This window comes from Hypomesus transpacificus, chromosome 4 (genome assembly GCF_021917145.1).
Source record: "Hypomesus transpacificus isolate Combined female chromosome 4, fHypTra1, whole genome shotgun sequence".
Taxonomy (NCBI): Eukaryota; Metazoa; Chordata; class Actinopteri; order Osmeriformes; family Osmeridae; genus Hypomesus; species Hypomesus transpacificus.
Window position 1 is genome coordinate 9,949,505 of NC_061063.1, and position 20,758 is coordinate 9,970,262.

At 53.0% G+C, this 20,758-nt stretch overlaps 2 protein-coding genes across 5 annotated transcripts in view; one reads left to right on the top strand and one right to left on the bottom strand.

Annotated features, from left to right (window-relative positions):
• Positions 1–226: 226 nt before the first annotated feature.
• Positions 227–16,840, top strand: ldlrap1a (low density lipoprotein receptor adaptor protein 1a). 4 transcript variants are annotated; one of them, XR_006956000.1, is made up of 10 exons: positions 227–438; positions 12,227–12,369; positions 12,497–12,609; positions 12,769–12,883; positions 13,726–13,798; positions 13,911–13,988; positions 14,211–14,338; positions 14,506–14,540; positions 15,603–16,351; positions 16,508–16,840. XR_006956000.1 is itself a non-coding variant. In XM_047018772.1 (10 exons), the coding sequence occupies exons 1-10, from the start codon at positions 354–356 to the stop codon at positions 15,647–15,649; spliced, it is 855 nt and encodes a 284-aa protein (XP_046874728.1). In that variant the 5' UTR covers positions 228–353; the 3' UTR covers positions 15,650–15,778. The 4 variants fall into 4 exon arrangements, 3 of the variants coding, with proteins under 3 accessions (XP_046874727.1, XP_046874728.1, XP_046874729.1); XM_047018772.1 differs by lacking the exon at positions 16,508–16,840 and adding an exon at positions 14,845–14,882 and having other exon boundaries at positions 228–438; positions 15,603–15,778; XM_047018771.1 differs by lacking the exon at positions 16,508–16,840 and having other exon boundaries at positions 15,603–16,447.
• A 2,611-nt stretch (positions 16,841–19,451) lies between these two features.
• fndc5b (fibronectin type III domain containing 5b) overlaps positions 19,452–20,758 on the bottom strand; it is a 5,521-nt gene continuing 4,214 nt past the window's right edge. Inside the window, exons 4-5 of the mRNA XM_047018775.1 lie at positions 20,318–20,401; positions 19,452–19,719 (exon numbers count right to left, since the gene is read on the bottom strand). Coding sequence (XP_046874731.1) covers positions 19,580–19,719; positions 20,318–20,401 — 224 coding nt within the window. The 3' untranslated portion in view covers positions 19,452–19,579. The remainder of the gene's footprint in view (positions 19,720–20,317; positions 20,402–20,758) is intronic.

Sequence of the window (20,758 nt, forward strand, 5' to 3'; positions counted from 1 at the left end):
AAGATGTCAAATGGATTGGTGCTGGGGTTCAAAGGTCACCACTAAATCTATATTGGCCCTCAAAGGAAAATGATGCATTAAAAAATGCTAGCAAAAATATATACATCGTCATCATTAACATAGGCTACTAAAATGTATTCCGTGCTCTTCTTTCATAAAAAAACTTTATTTTGAAGGGTTCGGATCGCTAGGTGCAAAGGTTTACGCTTGTCCGTTCGCTTTGATGGACAGAAAGCCACGCCCACTGTGGTCCAAATTGTAGTCCAGAACCAGCTGCAGTCAGACTCAGAGACAACATCACCGGGAGCAGCGGTCTGGAAGCGGAATCACCAACTTCAGACAAACTTTACACGATGGATGCCCTGAAGTCAGCTGGGAGAGCCATTATCCGAAGTCCAAGTATCGCGAAACAGTCGTGGCATGCCAGCAGACATAAAAGTAAAAGATTTTACATTTTCTTGCAAACTCATGAAACCTACAAGTAGCCTACCAACCACAACAAGGTCAGACCTTGCTGTTCACTTCCACCACAGTTGTCATGAATTGTACTTCAAAATATCCTAAGTACACATTATGATACTTTTATACTGTACCATTTTGACAAAAAAGTATAGTCATGAAACTGTGAAACTGTGACGCTGTGACCTTATACCATAGCCTACTAAACCGTATGAACGGTGTTTAACACGCAGCAATGGCAGTAACTTTCGTCACTCAACTCTGATGTTTGTTGTCATAGTGACCAAGTCTATGACAGACAGGCCTTCCATTTCCCCTCAACATTTGTCCAGTAGTTGGGTCCTCAAGTCTTTTAACCAGGTCAAACCTGCGCAGGTACTGGATATTTCGTGGCTAAACCCCCAGCGACGAACTGCATAATATCAACGGTATTTTCCTCATTCGACAAACGGCCAGTTAATTGCCTGAAAAGAACATAGTAGCTGTTTTGTGTGACTGTGTGCCTACTTTCCAGCATCGGGTATAGAGAGGTCACTTGGCCACAGCAGTGAGCTAAATCTAACTTGATCCTGGCTAAGGGTCCTGCTACCGCACTACTTATCTCTATAACCATGACAACAGCCCAGGAATGTTGCAGGTCAGTGGGCCAGTCATCAATCTCAGCCTGGTTGTGTTCAGGTTCAGACAGCTGGATGGAAGTGAAGTTGATGTCAATCAGAGCATTAGACACCATAGTGAGTTAGAAATGTGTCACTGACGAGGCATAGGCTGTCACTTTCATGAGCAAGGACAAACTTTTAACTTTGACACACACACTCACAGAGGAAATTCTGTGGTCTCACGGTGGGGCAGTGCCTTACAGGTCTTGGGTTCGATTCTCTCATGGGTCCTGTCCTCAGGGCAGACAGAGGTGAGAATCATGGTGTGTTTGTGTGTTTCGTCCCTCCTTCCGAGTGTGCGCGTGTTATCAGTGTGTGTGAGCTGCAAAAAGATTGTTCTTCTAGGATATGGACACACAGGTTGAAGAATGCAAGCAGGGAGCCTGGGGTCTAGAGTGTGGTGTTGGTCTACAGTGTGTGTGTGTGTGTGTGTGTGTGTAGTGTTGGTCTACAGTGTGTGTGTGTGTGTGTGTGTGTGTGGTGGTGGTCAACAGCACAGTGTGGCCTCTACTTCCTGCCCTGTAATCCAGGCTGTGGAAGTGCTTAGTCACAGCAGGGCTTGAGAGTCTCCAGGTCCATTCCTTCTCTTTCACCCACATCAGAACAGCCCTAGCAGACTTCCTCTCCTGTCTCACCACCTCTCCTGTCTCACCTCCTCTCCTGTCTCACCTCCTCTCCTGTCTCACCACCCCTCCTGCCTCAGCACCTCTCCTGTTTCACCACCTCTTCTGTCTCACCACCTCTCCTGTCTCACCCTCTCCTGTCTCACCTCCTCTCCTGTCTCACCCTCTCCTGTCTCACCTCCTCTCCTGTCTCACCTCCTCTCCTGTCTCACCACCTCTCCTGCCTCACCACCTCTCCTGTCTCACCCTCTCCTGTCTCACCTCCTGTCTCACCCTCTCCTGTCTCACCACCTCTCCTGTCTCACCTCCTCTCCTGTCTCACCTCCTCTGTCAGTCAGTGTGACGCGTCCACGGCCACTGCGGTTGTGTAGCATGAGTGCCTGAGCTGAGGTCATGTGAAGGAGCTGGTGTCAGTGGGCTTTTTATGGCTCTTTATTGTCTTGTAATGTGTAGCTAGAAGCCTTCGATCTATCTCTCTATCTATCCATCTTGTGCTCTCTCACACACATACCCACACACCCAATATTAGTGCACTATGCTATAACTTAACACCCTCAGACAACCTATTTTTCTCTCACGCTCTTTATCCCAGGGGTGTCAAACTCTGGCCCGCAGGCCAAATCTGCTCTATCCCATCAGTTGTGGATAAAGGTGAAGAACTGAGGGGAGAGGCAGAGATAGAGAGGCAGAGAGAGAGAGAGGCAGAGAGAGAGAGAGGCAGAGAGAGAGAGGCAGAGAGAAAGAGGCAGAGAGAGAGACTACAGTGATTAAGGCTGACAGTGGGTGGAGCAGGGAGAAACCGAGCAGGAGGAAACATTAGGATTGGGAAATCTTTGCAAAATATTATTGTTTATTTAGTCCTGTCGTCGTAACGGGAGGGTTAGGGGACAAGCAGCATGTTATTGCAGATATGTTTGTGTAAATCCAGAATCTTGAAACAAACTCTGATTGGTTTAGGTCTGTAGGGCGGTGTGTGTTTTTTTTGGATCTCCTAAGCATCGATGACTGTAAACACTGACTCATCCAGACCAATCACAGCAGACGATCCCAGAGTGGCTCCTGACATGTGAGTCTGGTGGAGGGCTCTGGTGGAGGGCCCTGGTGGAGGGCTCTGGTGGAGGGCTCTGGTGGAGGGCTCTGGTGGAGGGCCCTGGTGGAGGGCTCTGGTGGAGGGCTCTGGTGGAGGGCCCTGGTGGAGGGCTCTGGTGGAGGGCCCTGGTGGAGGGCTCTGGTGGAGGGCTCTGGTGGAGGGCTCTGGTGGAGGGCTCTAGTGGATGACCTGATGGATGAGATCATGGAACAGGCCTGGAGACGGGACCTAGTGGAGACAAGACCTAGTGGAGACGGGACCTAGTGGAGACAGGACCTAGTGGAGACAAGACCTAGTGGAGACAAGACCTAGTGGAGACAAGACCTAGTGGAGACAAGACCCAGTGGAGACAGGACCTAGTGGAGACAAGACCTAGTGGAGACAATATCTCTCAGTTGTTCCCCATGTGGCTGGTTACTCACATGTTTTGGCTGGTTCCTCATGTGTTGTGGATGGTCCTCACATCTTGCAGATGATGTTTGAACCCAAGGCCGTCATGATTATATCAGGGTCATCGGCTGTCAGGCTGGGCTTGGGGCGCAGCTGGGCGTGTGTGTGCCAGCCTTGAAGGGTTAAAAGGTCAACTTCTAAGTAATGTTATGAAGCTTCTTATCTGTGTGATCCCTCCTCGTTCGTCCCAGAGGAAGTGTCTTTGTAAACAGTTAAAGGGTCAGGGACAGACTGATAAGGAGAGAGAGGGAGAGGGGGAGGGGGAAACAGGGAGGATGAGAGAGAGAGGGGGAGAACAAGAGAGAAGGAGCTGGAGAGTGATTAAAAAGTTACTCTGTTCTTCATTCTCCAGTTAGAATTTCTCATTTTTCTACCGTTTGTGAGGATGTCAAATGAGAGATCCAGACCCCAGATGCAGACCCAGAACAGGATGGGAGCATCAGAAGATATACATGGTTAACATCTAAGCAAAAGCCTTTTAAAGTGAAAGGGCTGAAAACAAGGCAGTTTCAGGAGTGAAACGCCAGACAGACAGAATATGTTGTGATGAATGTCAAGATTCCTATAAGTTAGGGTCCTCTGGGGTCCTCTAGGGTACTCTGAGTCCTATAAGTTAGGCATCAGTGTGTCTCTGGGTTTTACTTCTGGGCTTTAAGTTGGGCTGAAAATCTTGACTCCCTCAGGTTCTGGCCCAAATCTGAATGTACAGCTGAATGTTCTCACCCTGACTGTGTTTACCTTCTACCTTGTTATTAGCTACTGTGACCTTTCCCCCAGATTTCTTTGACGTATGTGCTTGAGTTAACATTTCAGACAGTTCTGCACCAATGGTCCGACATCTTCCATGTAGCAATGACAATAGCAGCCCAGAGCCTGTCTCTCTTCTCCAGAGCCTGTTTCTCTTCCCCAGAGCCTGTCTCTCTCCCACAGAGCCTGTTTCTCTTCCCCAGAGCCTGTCTCTCTCCCACAGAGCCTGTCTCTCTCCCACAGAGCCTGTTTCTCTTCCCCAGAGCCTGTCTCTCTCCCACAGAGCCTGTCTCTCTCCCACAGAGCCTGTTTCTCTTCCCCAGAGCCTGTCTCTCTCCCACAGAGCCTGTTTCTCTTCCCCAGAGCCTGTCTCTCTCCCACAGAGCCTGTCTCTCTCCCACAGAGCCTGTTTCTCTTCCCCAGAGCCTGTCTCTCTCCCACAGAGCCTGTCTCTCTCCCACAGAGCCTGTTTCTCTTCCCCAGAGCCTGTCTCTCTCCCACAGAGCCTGTTTCTCTTCCCCAGAGCCTGTGTCTCTCCCACAGAGCCTGTCTCTCTCCCACAGAGCCTGTTTCTCTTCCCCAGAGCCTGTCTCTCTCCCACAGAGCCTGTCTCTCTCCCACAGAGCCTGTTTCTCTTCCCCAGAGCCTGTCTCTCTCCCACAGAGCCTGTCTCTCTCCCACAGAGCCTGTTTCTCTTCCCCAGAGCCTGTCTCTCTCCCACAGAGCCTGTTTCTCTTCCCCAGAGCCTGTGTCTCTCCCACAGAGCCTGTCTCTCTCCCACAGAGCCTGTTTCTCTTCCCCAGAGCCTGTCTCTCTCCCACAGAGCCTGTCTCTCTCCCACAGAGCCTGTTTCTCTTCCCCAGAGCCTGTCTCTCTCCCACAGAGCCTGTCTCTCTCCCACAGAGCCTGTTTCTCTTCCCCAGAGCCTGTCTCTCTCCCACAGAGCCGGTCTCTCTCCCACAGAGCCTGTTTCTCTTCCCCAGAGCCTGTCTCTCTCCCACAGAGCCTGTCTCTCTCCCACAGAGCCTGTTTCTCTTCCCCAGAGCCTGTCTCTCTCCCACAGAGCCTGTTTCTCTTCCCCAGAGCCTGTGTCTCTCCCACAGAGCCTGTCTCTCTCCCACAGAGCCTGTTTCTCTTCCCCAGAGCCTGTCTCTCTCCCACAGAGCCTGTCTCTCTCCCACAGAGCCTGTTTCTCTTCCCCAGAGCCTGTCTCTCTCCCACAGAGCCTGTCTCTCTCCCACAGAGCCTGTTTCTCTTCCCCAGAGCCTGTCTCTCTCCCACAGAGCCTGTCTCTCTCCCACAGAGCCTGTCTCTCTTCCCCAGAGCCTGTCTCTCTCCCACAGAGCCTGTTTCTCTTCCCCAGAGCCTGTCTCTCTCCCACAGAGCCTGTTTCTCTTCCCCAGAGCCTGTGTCTCTCCCACAGAGCCTGTCTCTCTCCCACAGAGCCTGTTTCTCTTCCCCAGAGCCTGTCTCTCTCCCACAGAGCCTGTCTCTCTCCCACAGAGCCTGTTTCTCTTCCCCAGAGCCTGTCTCTCTCCCACAGAGCCTGTCTCTCTCCCACAGAGCCTGTTTCTCTTCCCCAGAGCCTGTCTCTCTCCCACAGAGCCTGTTTCTCTTCCCCAGAGCCTGTGTCTCTCCCACAGAGCCTGTCTCTCTCCCACAGAGCCTGTTTCTCTTCCCCAGAGCCTGTCTCTCTCCCACAGAGCCTGTCTCTCTCCCACAGAGCCTGTTTCTCTTCCCCAGAGCCTGTCTCTCTCCCACAGAGCCTGTCTCTCTCCCACAGAGCCTGTTTCTCTTCCCCAGAGCCTGTCTCTCTCCCACAGAGCCGGTCTCTCTCCCACAGAGCCTGTTTCTCTTCCCCAGAGCCTGTCTCTCTCCCACAGAGCCTGTCTCTCTCCCACAGAGCCTGTTTCTCTTCCCCAGAGCCTGTCTCTCTCCCACAGAGCCTGTTTCTCTTCCCCAGAGCCTGTGTCTCTCCCACAGAGCCTGTCTCTCTCCCACAGAGCCTGTTTCTCTTCCCCAGAGCCTGTCTCTCTCCCACAGAGCCTGTCTCTCTCCCACAGAGCCTGTTTCTCTTCCCCAGAGCCTGTCTCTCTCCCACAGAGCCTGTCTCTCTCCCACAGAGCCTGTTTCTCTTCCCCAGAGCCTGTCTCTCTCCCACAGAGCCTGTCTCTCTCCCACAGAGCCTCTCTTCCCCAGAGCCTGTCTCTCTCCCACAGAGCCTGTCTCTCTCCCACAGAGCCTGTTTCTCTTCCCCAGAGCCTGTCTCTCTCCCACAGAGCCTGTCTCTCTCCCACAGAGCCTGTTTCTCTTCCCCAGAGCCTGTCTCTCTCCCACAGAGCCTGTTTCTCTTCCCCAGAGCCTGTGTCTCTCCCACAGAGCCTGTCTCTCTCCCACAGAGCCTGTCTCTCTTTTCCAGAGCCTGTCTTCCCCAGAACCTGTCTCTCTTCCCCAGAACCTGTCTCCCCCAGAGCAGAGCTGTGATTCTGGTCTGTGTCTCTTCCCCAGAACCTGTCTCCCCCAGAGCAGAGCTGTGATTCTGGTCTGTGTCTCTTCCCCAGAGCCTGTCTCCCCCAGAGCAGAGCTGTGATTCTGGTCTGTGTCTCTTCCCCAGAACCTGTCTCCCCCAGAGCAGAGCTGTGATTCTGGTCTGTGTCTCTTCCCCAGAACCTGTCTCCCCCAGAGCAGAGCTGTGATTCTGGTCTGTGTCTCTTCCCCAGAGCCTGTCTCCCCCAGAGCAGAGCTGTGATTCTGGTCTGTGTCTCTTCCCCAGAACCTGTCTCCCCCAGAGCAGAGCTGTGATTCTGGTCTGTGTCTCTTCCCCAGAACCTGTCTCCCCCAGAGCAGAGCTGTGATTCTGGTCTGTGTCTCTTCCCCAGAACCTGTCTCCCCCAGAGCAGAGCTGTGATTCTGGTCTGTGTCTCTTCCCCAGAACCTGTCTCCCCCAGAGCAGAGCTGTGATTCTGGTCTGTGTCTCTTCCCCAGAACCTGTCTCCCCCAGAGCAGAGCTGTGATTCTGGTCTGTGTCTCTTCCCCAGAACCTGTCTCCCCCAGAGCAGAGCTGTGATTCTGGTCTGTGTCTCTTCCCCAGAACCTGTCTCCCCCAGAGCAGAGCTGTGATTCTGGTCTGTGTCTCTTCCCCAGAACCTGTCTCCCCCAGAGCAGAGCTGTGATTCTGGTCTGTGTCTCTTCCCCAGAACCTGTCTCCCCCAGAGCAGAGCTGTGATTCTGGTCTGTGTCTCTTCCCCAGAACCTGTCTCCCCCAGAGCAGAGCTGTGATTCTGGTCTGTGTCTCTTCCCCAGAACCTGTCTCCCCCAGAGCAGAGCTGTGATTCTGGTCTGTGTCTCTTCCCCAGAACCTGTCTCCCCCAGAGCAGAGCTGTGATTCTGGTCTGTGTCTCTTCCCCAGAACCTGTCTCCCCCAGAGCAGAGCTGTGATTCTGGTCTGTGTCTCTTCCCCAGAACCTGTCTCCCCCAGAGCAGAGCTGTGATTCTGGTCTGTTTCTCTTCCCCAGAGCCTGTCTCTCTCCCACAGAGCCTGTCTCTCTCCCACAGAGCCTGTTTCTCTTCCCCAGAGCCTGTCTCTCTCCCACAGAGCCTGTTTCTCTTCCCCAGAGCCTGTCTCTCTCCCACAGAGCCTGTCTCTCTCCCACAGAGCCTGTTTCTCTTCCCCAGAGCCTGTCTCTCTCCCACAGAGCCTGTCTCTCTCCCACAGAGCCTGTTTCTCTTCCCCAGAGCCTGTCTCTCTCCCACAGAGCCGGTCTCTCTCCCACAGAGCCTGTTTCTCTTCCCCAGAGCCTGTCTCTCTCCCACAGAGCCTGTCTCTCTCCCACAGAGCCTGTTTCTCTTCCCCAGAGCCTGTCTCTCTCCCACAGAGCCTGTTTCTCTTCCCCAGAGCCTGTGTCTCTCCCACAGAGCCTGTCTCTCTCCCACAGAGCCTGTTTCTCTTCCCCAGAGCCTGTCTCTCTCCCACAGAGCCTGTCTCTCTCCCACAGAGCCTGTTTCTCTTCCCCAGAGCCTGTCTCTCTCCCACAGAGCCTGTCTCTCTCCCACAGAGCCTGTTTCTCTTCCCCAGAGCCTGTCTCTCTCCCACAGAGCCTGTTTCTCTTCCCCAGAGCCTGTGTCTCTCCCACAGAGCCTGTCTCTCTCCCACAGAGCCTGTTTCTCTTCCCCAGAGCCTGTCTCTCTCCCACAGAGCCTGTCTCTCTCCCACAGAGCCTGTTTCTCTTCCCCAGAGCCTGTCTCTCTCCCACAGAGCCTGTCTCTCTCCCACAGAGCCTGTTTCTCTTCCCCAGAGCCTGTCTCTCTCCCACAGAGCCGGTCTCTCTCCCACAGAGCCTGTTTCTCTTCCCCAGAGCCTGTCTCTCTCCCACAGAGCCTGTCTCTCTCCCACAGAGCCTGTTTCTCTTCCCCAGAGCCTGTCTCTCTCCCACAGAGCCTGTTTCTCTTCCCCAGAGCCTGTGTCTCTCCCACAGAGCCTGTCTCTCTCCCACAGAGCCTGTTTCTCTTCCCCAGAGCCTGTCTCTCTCCCACAGAGCCTGTCTCTCTCCCACAGAGCCTGTTTCTCTTCCCCAGAGCCTGTCTCTCTCCCACAGAGCCTGTCTCTCTCCCACAGAGCCTGTTTCTCTTCCCCAGAGCCTGTCTCTCTCCCACAGAGCCTGTCTCTCTCCCACAGAGCCTGTCTCTCTTCCCCAGAGCCTGTCTCTCTCCCCCAGAGCCTGTCTCTCTCCCACAGAGCCTGTCTCTCTTTTCCAGAGCCTGTCTTCCCCAGAACCTGTCTCTCTTCCCCAGAACCTGTCTCCCCCAGAGCAGAGCTGTGATTCTGGTCTGTGTCTCTTCCCCAGAACCTGTCTCCCCCAGAGCAGAGCTGTGATTCTGGTCTGTGTCTCTTCCCCAGAACCTGTCTCCCCCAGAGCAGAGCTGTGATTCTGGTCTGTGTCTCTTCCCCAGAACCTGTCTCCCCCAGAGCAGAGCTGTGATTCTGGTCTGTGTCTCTTCCCCAGAACCTGTCTCCCCCAGAGCAGAGCTGTGATTCTGGTCTGTGTCTCTTCCCCAGAACCTGTCTCCCCCAGAGCAGAGCTGTGATTCTGGTCTGTGTCTCTTCCCCAGAACCTGTCTCCCCCAGAGCAGAGCTGTGATTCTGGTCTGTGTCTCTTCCCCAGAACCTGTCTCCCCCAGAGCAGAGCTGTGATTCTGGTCTGTGTCTCTTCCCCAGAACCTGTCTCCCCCAGAGCAGAGCTGTGATTCTGGTCTGTGTCTCTTCCCCAGAACCTGTCTCCCCCAGAGCAGAGCTGTGATTCTGGTCTGTGTCTCTTCCCCAGAACCTGTCTCCCCCAGAGCAGAGCTGTGATTCTGGTCTGTGTCTCTTCCCCAGAACCTGTCTCCCCCAGAGCAGAGCTGTGATTCTGGTCTGTGTCTCTTCCCCAGAACCTGTCTCCCCCAGAGCAGAGCTGTGATTCTGGTCTGTGTCTCTTCCCCAGAACCTGTCTCCCCCAGAGCAGAGCTGTGATTCTGGTCTGTCTCTCTTCCCCAGAACCTGTCTCCCCCAGAGCAGAGCTGTGATTCTGGTCTGTGTCTCTTCCCCAGAACCTGTCTCCCCCAGAGCAGAGCTGTGATTCTGGTCTGTGTCTCTTCCCCAGAACCTGTCTCCCCCAGAGCAGAGCTGTGATTCTGGTCTGTGTCTCTTCCCCAGAACCTGTCTCCCCCAGAGCAGAGCTGTGATTCTGGTCTGTGTCTCTTCCCCAGAACCTGTCTCCCCCAGAGCAGAGCTGTGATTCTGGTCTGTCTCTCTTCCCCAGAACCTGTCTCCCCCAGAGCAGAGCTGTGATTCTGGTCTGTGTCTCTTCCCCAGAACCTGTCTCCCCCAGAGCAGAGCTGTGATTCTGGTCTGTGTCTCTTCCCCAGAACCTGTCTCCCCCAGAGCAGAGCTGTGATTCTGGTCTGTGTCTCTTCCCCAGAACCTGTCTCCCCCAGAGCAGAGCTGTGATTCTGGTCTGTGTCTCTTCCCCAGAACCTGTCTCCCCCAGAGCAGAGCTGTGATTCTGGTCTGTGTCTCTTCCCCAGAACCTGTCTCCCCCAGAGCAGAGCTGTGATTCTGGTCTGTGTCTCTTCCCCAGAACCTGTCTCCCCCAGAGCAGAGCTGTGATTCTGGTCTGTGTCTCTTCCCCAGAACCTGTCTCCCCCAGAGCAGAGCTGTGATTCTGGTCTGTGTCTCTTCCCCAGAACCTGTCTCCCCCAGAGCAGAGCTGTGATTCTGGTCTGTGTCTCTTCCCCAGAACCTGTCTCCCCCAGAGCAGAGCTGTGATTCTGGTCTGTGTCTCTTCCCCAGAACCTGTCTCCCCCAGAGCAGAGCTGTGATTCTGGTCTGTGTCTCTTCCCCAGAACCTGTCTCCCCCAGAGCAGAGCTGTGATTCTGGTCTGTGTCTCTTCCCCAGAACCTGTCTCCCCCAGAGCAGAGCTGTGATTCTGGTCTGTCTCTCTTCCCCAGAACCTGTCTCCCCCAGAGCAGAGCTGTGATTCTGGTCTGTGTCTCTTCCCCAGAACCTGTCTCCCCCAGAGCAGAGCTGTGATTCTGGTCTGTGTCTCTTCCCCAGAACCTGTCTCCCCCAGAGCAGAGCTGTGATTCTGGTCTGTGTCTCTTCCCCAGAACCTGTCTCCCCCAGAGCAGAGCTGTGATTCTGGTCTGTGTCTCTTCCCCAGAACCTGTCTCCCCCAGAGCAGAGCTGTGATTCTGGTCTGTCTCTCTTCCCCAGAACCTGTCTCCCCCAGAGCAGAGCTGTGATTCTGGTCTGTGTCTCTTCCCCAGAACCTGTCTCCCCCAGAGCAGAGCTGTGATTCTGGTCTGTGTCTCTTCCCCAGAACCTGTCTCCCCCAGAGCAGAGCTGTGATTCTGGTCTGTGTCTCTTCCCCAGAACCTGTCTCCCCCAGAGCAGAGCTGTGATTCTGGTCTGTGTCTCTTCCCCAGAACCTGTCTCCCCCAGAGCAGAGCTGTGATTCTGGTCTGTCTCTCTTCCCCAGAACCTGTCTCCCCCAGAGCAGAGCTGTGATTCTGGTCTGTGTCTCTTCCCCAGAACCTGTCTCCCCCAGAGCAGAGCTGTGATTCTGGTCTGTGTCTCTTCCCCAGAACCTGTCTCCCCCAGAGCAGAGCTGTGATTCTGGTCTGTGTCTCTTCCCCAGAACCTGTCTCCCCCAGAGCAGAGCTGTGATTCTGGTCTGTGTCTCTTCCCCAGAACCTGTCTCCCCCAGAGCAGAGCTGTGATTCTGGTCTGTCTCTCTTCCCCAGAACCTGTCTCCCCCAGAGCAGAGCTGTGATTCTGGTCTGTGTCTCTTCCCCAGAACCTGTCTCCCCCAGAGCAGAGCTGTGATTCTGGTCTGTGTCTCTTCCCCAGAACCTGTCTCCCCCAGAGCAGAGCTGTGATTCTGGTCTGTGTCTCTTCCCCAGAACCTGTCTCCCCCAGAGCAGAGCTGTGATTCTGGTCTGTGTCTCTTCCCCAGAACCTGTCTCCCCCAGAGCAGAGCTGTGATTCTGGTCTGTGTCTCTTCCCCAGAACCTGTCTCCCCCAGAGCAGAGCTGTGATTCTGGTCTGTGTCTCTTCCCCAGAACCTGTCTCTCTTCCCCAGAACCTGTCTCCCCCAGAGCAGAGCTGTGATTCTGGTCTGTGTCTCTTCCCCAGAACCTGTCTCCCCCAGAGCAGAGCTGTGATTCTGGTCTGTGTCTCTTCCCCAGAACCTGTCTCCCCCAGAGCAGAGCTGTGATTCTGGTCTGTGTCTCTTCCCCAGAACCTGTCTCCCCCAGAGCAGAGCTGTGATTCTGGTCTGTGTCTCTTCCCCAGAACCTGTCTCCCCCAGAGCAGAGCTGTGATTCTGGTCTGTGTCTCTTCCCCAGAACCTGTCTCCCCCAGAGCAGAGCTGTGATTCTGGTCTGTGTCTCTTCCCCAGAACCTGTCTCCCCCAGAGCAGAGCTGTGATTCTGGTCTGTGTCTCTTCCCCAGAACCTGTCTCCCCCAGAGCAGAGCTGTGATTCTGGTCTGTGTCTCTCCCCCAGAGCAGAGCTGTGATTCTGGTCTGTGTCTCTTCCCCAGAGCAGAGCTGTGATTCTGGTCTGTGTCTCTTCCCCAGAACCTGTCTCTCTCCCACAGAGCCTGTCTCTCTCCCACAGAGCCTGTCTCTCTCCCACAGAGCCTGTCTCTCTTCCCCAGAGCTGCCAGAGAACTGGACCGACACTCGGGAGACTGTTGTCGATGGGATGACCTTTAACCTCCGACAACTGGGCATGACTCTGGTGGACCAGCCCAAGGGGGAGGAGCTGTCGGCAGCAGCAGTCAAGAGGATCGTTGCCACGGTGAGACGCTCCATCGCACAGGAAGTGATGTCATCGTGGCAGGCTGTCAAATTCACCTTGTGATGTCATCAATTATTGGGTCCCCTCATTCCTGCTGTTGTTAGAGTGACGGTGTTTGTGCCCCCAGGTGAAGGCCAGTGGGAAGAAGCCTCCCAAAGTGTCTCTGAAGGTGTCTCCCCAGGGCATCGTCCTGCTCGACTGCCTGAGCAACCAGCTCCTGGAGAACATCTCCATATACAGGTAGGAAGGAGAGAGAGGGAGGGGGAGAGAGGAGAGAGAGGAGAGAGGGAGGGGGAGGGGGAGGGAGAGGAAGGGGGAGGGGGAGGGGGGGAGAGGGAGAGATTGCTTTAGGTCCCTCCAACCTTCAACCCCTCTCCGTGTTGCCATCTGACCTCCTAGGATATCCTACTGTACGGCAGACAAGCTGCATGACAAAGTGTTTGCCTACATTACCCAGAACACCCTCAACGGAACCCTGGAGTGTCACGCCTACCTCTGCTCCAAGAGGAAAGTGGTGAGTTTAGACCACCCTCCCTCCCTCTTTCCTGTCTCTACCCTCCCTCCCTCCCTCATCGGAGGGGAGAAGGAGAGAGAGGACATGGAATCACTGTTGACCTTTCAACACATCTTCTCACTGACTCTGGTTCCTACACCCAGGCAGACAGATAATGATTCAGCTACAGTCTAGCAAGTTGACAAGGCCACAGAGAGCAAAACATCTATGATTTGAATGTTGTTTGCATGCTTTAACGTTTAATCCCCTCTCCCTTTGTCTCTCTCTGTCTCCCTCTCTCGGTCTCCCTCTCTCGGTCTCCTTCTCTCTGTCACACTCTCTCTGTCTCCCTCTCTCTGTCTCCCTCTCTGTGTCTCCCTCTCTCTCTTTCTCTCTCTCTGTCTCCCTCTCTCGGTCTCCCTCTCTCTGTCTCCCTCTCTCTGTCTCCCTCTCTCGGTCTCCCTCTCTCGGTCTCCCTCTCTCTGTCTCCCTCTCTCGGTCTCCCTCTCTCGGTCTCCCTCTCTCGGTCTCCCTCTCTCTGTCTCCCTCTCTCGGTCTCCCTCTCTCTGTCACACTCTCTCTGTCTCCCTCTCTCTGTCTCCCTCTCTCTGTCTCTCTCTCTCTCTTTCTCTCTCTCTGTCTCCCTCTCTCGGTCTCCCTCTCTCTGTCTCCCTCTCTCGGTCTCCCTCTCTCGGTCTCCCTCTCTCGGTCTCCCTCTCTCGGTCTCCCTCTCTCTGTCTCCCTCTCTCGGTCTCCCTCTCTCTGTCTCCCTCTCTCGGTCTCCCTCTCTCTGTCTCCCTCTCTCTGTCTCCCTCTCTCGGTCTCCCTCTCTCTGTCACACTCTCTCCCTCTCTTCTCCCAAGGCCCAGGCTGTGACCCTAACAGTAGCCCAGGCCTTCAAAGTGGCATTTGAGTTCTGGCAAGTGGCTAAAGATGGTAGGGACCTGACTTGCGGACACACACACACACTTGACCTACTTCACACACACACACACACACACACAGACCCAGAGCCTGTGTGTGACCTGGGAGTGTGTCCTCTCTGCAGAGAAGGAGAAGAGAGTGAAGGGTGGCTCTACAGGGGAGGAATCGATCTCTGCCCAGAGGAGACCCACCAGTCTGACAGGTACACACAATACACACACAGAGACCCACCAGTCTGACAGGTACACACAATATACACACAGAGACCCACCAGTCTGACAGGTACACACAGAGACCCACCAGTCTGACAGGTACACACAATATACACACACACACAACAGTCTGGCTACTCTCACAGGTGCTGGGAACACACACATACACACACACACCTTTGACAGATGCTTGACATTGACTAACTCCACAGATGTTGCCACGGGCAACCTGTTGGACTTTGATGATAACGTTGCCATGGTATTGGAAACCAACAACATCGAGCAGCGTTCTCTGGACCACAGCCCCCCCGAGAAAATCAACAACAACAACACTGTCTGGGTGAGACACACACCCTCACACACACACTCATATACACACACACAGTACACACACTCCTATACATACACAGTACACACACATCCTTACAGTACAGACACACACGTACATACACACATCAGTACATATACACACAGTTTGTATGAACACATTTTGTACTTTTTCTTCAGGAAATGGAAGATGGTTTGGATGAAGCCTTCTCCAGGTGAGAAACCTGTCAGCCAAGCTGGTTTCTCGCTCTCGCTCTCGCTCTCAGAACACACACGTGATGATTTACCAAATCAGGCGTCGCTCAAGTCCTTCCTGCTTCCTGATTGATCAGTTCCACTTATAGATCAGCTCCACCAATAGATATGATCTCACTTCAGAAATATGCTCTAAAAGTGAGAGGAGGGATCTCCACAAGGAGAAGCTCATCTCCCCCTATTCAGCAAACACCAGTGAGGGAGGGAGGAAAGGAGGGAGGTTTTAGCACGTGACATTAATCCTGCTACTGTGTTTATCTCCAGCTGTCCTCTGGATAGCTACGGGCCTCCTCAAGGCAACCGTGAGTGTCTCCATCCATCGCTCTGCCCTCTGACCATGACCCCACCATGACCCCCCTGCCCTCTGACCATAACCCCTCTGCCCTCTGACCCCCCTGCCCTCTGACCATGACCCCCCTGCCCTCTGACCATAACCCCCCTGCCCTCTGACCATAACCCCTCTGACCATAACCCCTCTGCCCTCTGACCATGACCCCCCTGCCCTCTGACCATGACCCCTCTGCCCTCTGACCATAACCCCCCTGCCCTCTGACTATAACCCCCCTGACCCCACCATGATCCCCTGCCCTCTGACCATAACCCCCTGCCCTCTGACCATGACCCCCCTGCCCTCTGACCCCCCTGCCCTCTGACCATGACCCCCCTGCCCTCTGACCATGACCCCCCTGCCCTCTGACTATAACCCCCCTGACCCCACCATGATCCCCCTGCCCTCTGACCATAACCCCCCTGCCCTCTGACCATGACCCCTCTGCCCTCTGACCATGACCCCCCTGCCCTCTGACTATAACCCCCCTGCCCTCTGACCATAACCCCCCTGACCATGTAGGGACCAGATCACAACTAACTGTCCCAGCCGTAACATAAGCTAATCATATCGGCATTTGTGTGAAACGTCTTATAACTCTGTTTTCATTACATCACTCAAAATGGGCTGTTATTCTTCAAACTCACTTTTTATTTGTTACTTAACTTTCTTCTCCTGCCCCCCACCCCCCCAGACTGGCAGTGTCGCGTACTAACCCCCAGGTCCTGGACATTGGGGTGACCCCCCAGGACTGGCTGACAGAACCTGACTGGGACAGCGCCAACGGCAACAGCTCCATCAGGGACGACAGCTATGTCTCCTGAGGACCGCAACACCGGAGAGGGGGAGGAGGGAGGGAGAGAGCTTCAAACAGACAGTGAGAGAGAGAGAGAGAGGTTACAAGAATTCCTTGTTCCGGTAGTAGCTGCTAGGCAGAGCTCATCCTCTCCCCAGTTCCAAACAGATTCCCCAACCGACGCCAGGGCGCCCGTCTGACACCTGTCGTACCACCTGTCCGTACCTATACCCTACTGGCTCTGTAACCCAGACCATGTACAACCAGCTTCATGTTAGTCAGCCTCCATTACATTTTTATTGTTGACTATTTTTTGTAATTCTGTTGGTACAGAAGCCATAATCAGTGTTATTTAGTTTCATGTATGTGCCCAGTATAATGTATAGTTAGTTTTATGGACTCGAACCATGACATGACTGAATCATGCTGGACCTAAAGTCATTTCTTTCTCCTGTGTCGGGAGCAAACATCTCCACATGCCTTAACAAACTCAGACAGCCAGCTCTACTTGTCTGATCTGTGAACACCAGCGCGGTCGGGACTGAAACCAGCTCATGGAAGAGATGCTTGTTTCAGGCCAGGATCTTCTCTGTCACCTAGATGTTTGGGGGTCAGGTGCTGACCTGACAAGCAGCTCCTCCAGTGTGGTGTGTTGAGGCTTCTCTCCTGACTATACATCTTGCCTGCCATTCAACACTGTGTACCAGATAAAACCATTTAAATAAAGTTACATATAAGAGAAATTCGACAAACTTGTGTGTTTTGCTTTAGAAAAGTGTATACATGTCCTGTTCTACCAGTAGCACATGGCAGCACTGAGCAACCTGCTGGTGGGCCTGGAGACAAACACTGAGCGACCTGCTGGTGGGCCTGGAGACAAACACTGAGCGACCTGCTGGTGGGCCTGGAGACAAACACTGAGCGACCTGCTGGTGGGCCTGGAGACAAACACTGAGCGACCTGCCTGGAGACAAACACTGAGCGACCTGCTGGTGGGCCTGGAGACAAACACTGAGCGACCTGCTGGTGGGCCTGGAGACAAACACTGAGCGACCTGCTGGTGGGCCTGGAGACAAACATCACCAGACAGGACGGACCCTGGAGGAAGGCTAACTGCCCCTGGTACCCTACACTGGGTAGGAGACAAGTTTTATCACCAGTAAAAAAATATATATATATATTTAAGTTAATGCCAGATAAAATAAAAAAAGTTTTTGAATTTCAGGATTATATCCTATAGAGGGAGGATGAAGGAAAGTGTGGACGCGGCTACAGTAAAATGTTACTGAAGTGTAGTTGTAGTATAATTGTTGTAAAGTTGTAGTAACTATGCTAACCCAAGCAGGGGCCTCTACTCACTTTGTGTGAATAGGACTCTAGAGAGCTCAGATTCACCCACACACGTGCACACAGACAGAAAGAATACTGCATGCATTCCTCACACAATCCGTACAACAGACACTCACTTATAGTTACACAAACTGAAAAAATACACACAGCTTTAAATATATTTCTTAAGCAAGTTTTTTCAATTTGTCCCGACAAGCTAACTTTACCATCTGCATTATTGAGATCTCCCTCTCTGTCTCTCTCCCTCTTTTTGTCTCTGTCTCTCTCCCTCTCTCCCTTTCTCACCCTGTCTGTCTCCATACCTTTTAAAGCTGAAGGGCATTCACACATTTGCAGGATGCCACACACACACACACCTGGAACACACACCTTCATTTCTGGAACACACCACACACACACACTGTGCATCAGATCAAGACTTTGTGATGTGTTGTTGACCTTTCAGCAGCAGTGCCTCCTGGGAAAATAGTGGGAGGACCTTGGTCGAAGAGCTCACAGTTCACAGACCTCTCTGAACAACTGTGCTGTCGTGCAGAGATGGAGGATGGGGGTGGAGCAACCTCCATCCTTCAGCCTGACAACCCTGAGCCTGGTGGAGAGAGAGAGGTGGGGGGGAGAGGAGGAGGAGAGAGAGTGGAGGGGGAGAGAGAGGAGGAGGAGAGAAAGTGGAGGGGGAGAGAGAAGGAGAGAGAGTGGAGGGGGAGAGAGAGGAGGAGGAGAGAGGATGGGGATAGAGAGGATGGGGAGAGAGAGGAGGGAATTGAAACAGGGACTCAAAAGACTTGGAGAAGAGAGGGAATTGAATGAAGGGAGAGCACATCAGCTTTGGACACTAGCGGTTCTCCACATCTGAATCTGGGCATGGATGTGTGTGTGGGGGTGTGTGTGTGTGTATGTTGATGTGTGCGTGCATGCTTATATGTATTGTAATTCAAGTTTTTGGTTACAGATTGTGCCCCGGGGGGGCATGTTTGACTGCTGCACAGATTGAGGTCCTGCCTCATTCTGCAGCCTTGAAACTGCTGAGTTGCATCCACCTCAACTTCCTGTCTGTCCACTTCAACTTCCTGTGTCACAGTCAGTCTGTTCTTTTTACACACACAAACGTTCATACACACACGCACACCCCCTGTGTTGCTGCTACCAATCCATGGCTTCATCCTTCACCACGTCTACACCCACAAACCACTGCACACTGCATGGAAAATGTCTCACACTTTATTATATTCATTTTTTTCTCTGATTATGTTATGAATACATAATAGACTTTTGTATTTATTTTCATAGAAATAGTACAATTTAGATGTGAACAATAGCAGAATCATGCTAGCCCTCATGAAAGGTTTGTTTTATGTACATTAAATATTTCAACACAGACTTGATGGTTGGACATAAAACATCAACTGTGTATGTTGCTGTAAATCCATGCGTCTTGGTTATTGGTTTCACCAAAGTACAAATATAGAAGTCGACTCTAAGGATTTGGGTTATTCACTCGTCTTGAATCTTAAATGTAGTTTGTGGGGTTGTGGCGACTGGAGCAGAGGACAGGGAGGGAATATGCTTTAGAAATGCTACTAAGTTTCAGTATATTATTGATTGATGATAATATTGTTACATATAAACTGTGAGGCTGATTGGCACTACTGTTTTTTCTTTCACTCAGTCTTTTCTTTCAAACATGGATCATCTCTATCTCCTACCAAACTGCAGGTTTACCAGTCCTCCCCCTCGCTCCTCCTCCTCGCTCCTCCTCCTCGCTCCTCCTCGCTCCTCCTCCTCGCTCCTCCTCCTCGCTCCTCCTCCTCCTCGCTCCTCTTCCTCCCCACCTAGCATTCTCTTTTCAAACCACCTACCAACATCTTCCATTCCTAGCCCAGTCTGCTTGCTCCATTCTAGTCAGCCTCTCTCTGCCTGCCTCCTCAGAGACAGTATCACATCCATCCATCCTTCCTCTCTCTACCTCCCTTCTCAGAAACAGTATTACATCCATTCATCCTCTCTCTACCTCCCTCCTCAGAGACAGTATCACATCCATCCTCCCTCTCTTTGCCTCCCTCCTCAGAGACAGTATCACATCCATCCATCCTTCCTCTCTTTCCTGGACGGCTGCCTCTCCCAGCCAACCTCTAATTAGACGTCATTAACCGGAAAAATACTGCTCCTGCCAACCAGGAGATGGAGGGAGAGAGAGAGAGGAAGGGTGATAAACAGAAAGAGAGATGGATGGAGGGGTCAGGGTATAGAGGGCAGATGGACGAGAGGCCATAAAGAGGAGAGAGAGACAGAAGTAGAGAGAGAGAGAGACAGAGAGGGGGAAGGTGAGCTTGAAGGAGAGAGGAGAGATTTCTTGTTGTCGGTGTGGGCTGTTGTGGTGTTTGTTCTCTGGTGGTAAGAGAAGGACTGAGAGGCAAGCTGAGGGCTGAACACTACCTCCCCCCAAGTGCACCCTGGGATATCCATGACCAACAGGGAGGGTCTTGGGCGGGGCCTGGGGCAGGGCTTGAGGGCGGGGCCTGTGAAGGCTAGACGTTGCTGCGCAGCAGCCCCCCCTGTGGGTGCTCTGGAGTACTGCACTCAGATGAGGTCTTGGCCTTGTCCTTGTTGTTGTTGGGCTCGTTATCTTTGATGATGTCATACTGGCGACAGAACAGCACGATCACTCCTGAGCGAGAAAGAGAGAGAGAGAGGGGGGGGGGAGAGAGAGAGAGAGAGAGAGAGGGGGGGGGAGAGAGAGAGAGAGAGAGAGAGAGAGAGAGAGAGAGAGAGAGAGAGAGAGAGAGAGAGAGAGAGAGAGAGAGAGAGAGAGAGAGAGAGAGAGAGAGAGAGAGAGAGAGAGAGAGAGAGAGAGAGAGAGGGGGGGGGGGGTGCAAGTGATAAACTCAGGACAGCCCAATGTGCTAGGACCGGCACTGTATTAGTAACACTGCAGAGGTCTCATTAAGAAAGAGATAAATACACCCTGATGTCCCTCCCTCCGGAGAGATCGTCATTGGTGAGGTAGAGAAGTAGGTCTCTAGCCTGTGTGACTACAGCTGCAGAGTTGTGTGTGTCTCTGGTTACGGAGGCTAAGTGGGTTAGGAACCATTTTATAACTGTGCCTGTTAGTCTCAGCTCTGCTGAACAAGCTGAAGAAACATTTCTGTTCAACACACATGCAAGCAGTAGATAGAAAACCATTCTGATAAAGTAGCAAACTGCATATTCTGTTGGCGCTCCACACCTTCCCTTTTCAGTGTGTGGTTGTGTGTGGTTGTGGTTACCTGCCCACATGATCAGCACCACCAAGATAATGAGGAGCTCTCCAGCTCTGAGTGCCTGGTCCACCTCCTCCATGGTGACCTCATCTACACACACACACCAGACACACACACCAGACACACACACGCACACACAGCAGACACACACACCAGATATTTAGTCATTTAGCAGACGCTCTTAGCCAGAGCGACATACAGTAAGTACAGGGACATTCCCTCGAGGCAATTAGGGTGAAGTGCCTTGCCCAAGCTCGGCCGGGAATCGAACCGGCAACCTTCTGATTAATAGCCCGATTCCCGATTCCCTAACCGCTCAGCCATCTGACCTCAGACACACACACCAGACACACACACACACACCAGACACACATACACGTGGTTAGTATAGAAACTCCAAGCAGGACACTATGAAAAACAATGGGGGAGGTGGGAGAGAGAGGTGGA

Bases quoted from the DNA above. Each gene is read 5' to 3' on its own strand.
- ldlrap1a (XM_047018771.1), top strand. From the start codon at position 354: ATGGATGCCCTGAAGTCAGCTGGGAGAGCCATTATCCGAAGTCCAAGT. The intron at 13,989-14,210 runs GTACACACAATA...CTAACTCCACAG, and splicing joins GAGACCCACCAGTCTGACAG to ATGTTGCCACGGGCAACCTG. The intron at 14,541-15,602 runs GTGAGAAACCTG...CCACCCCCCCAG, and splicing joins TTGGATGAAGCCTTCTCCAG to ACTGGCAGTGTCGCGTACTA.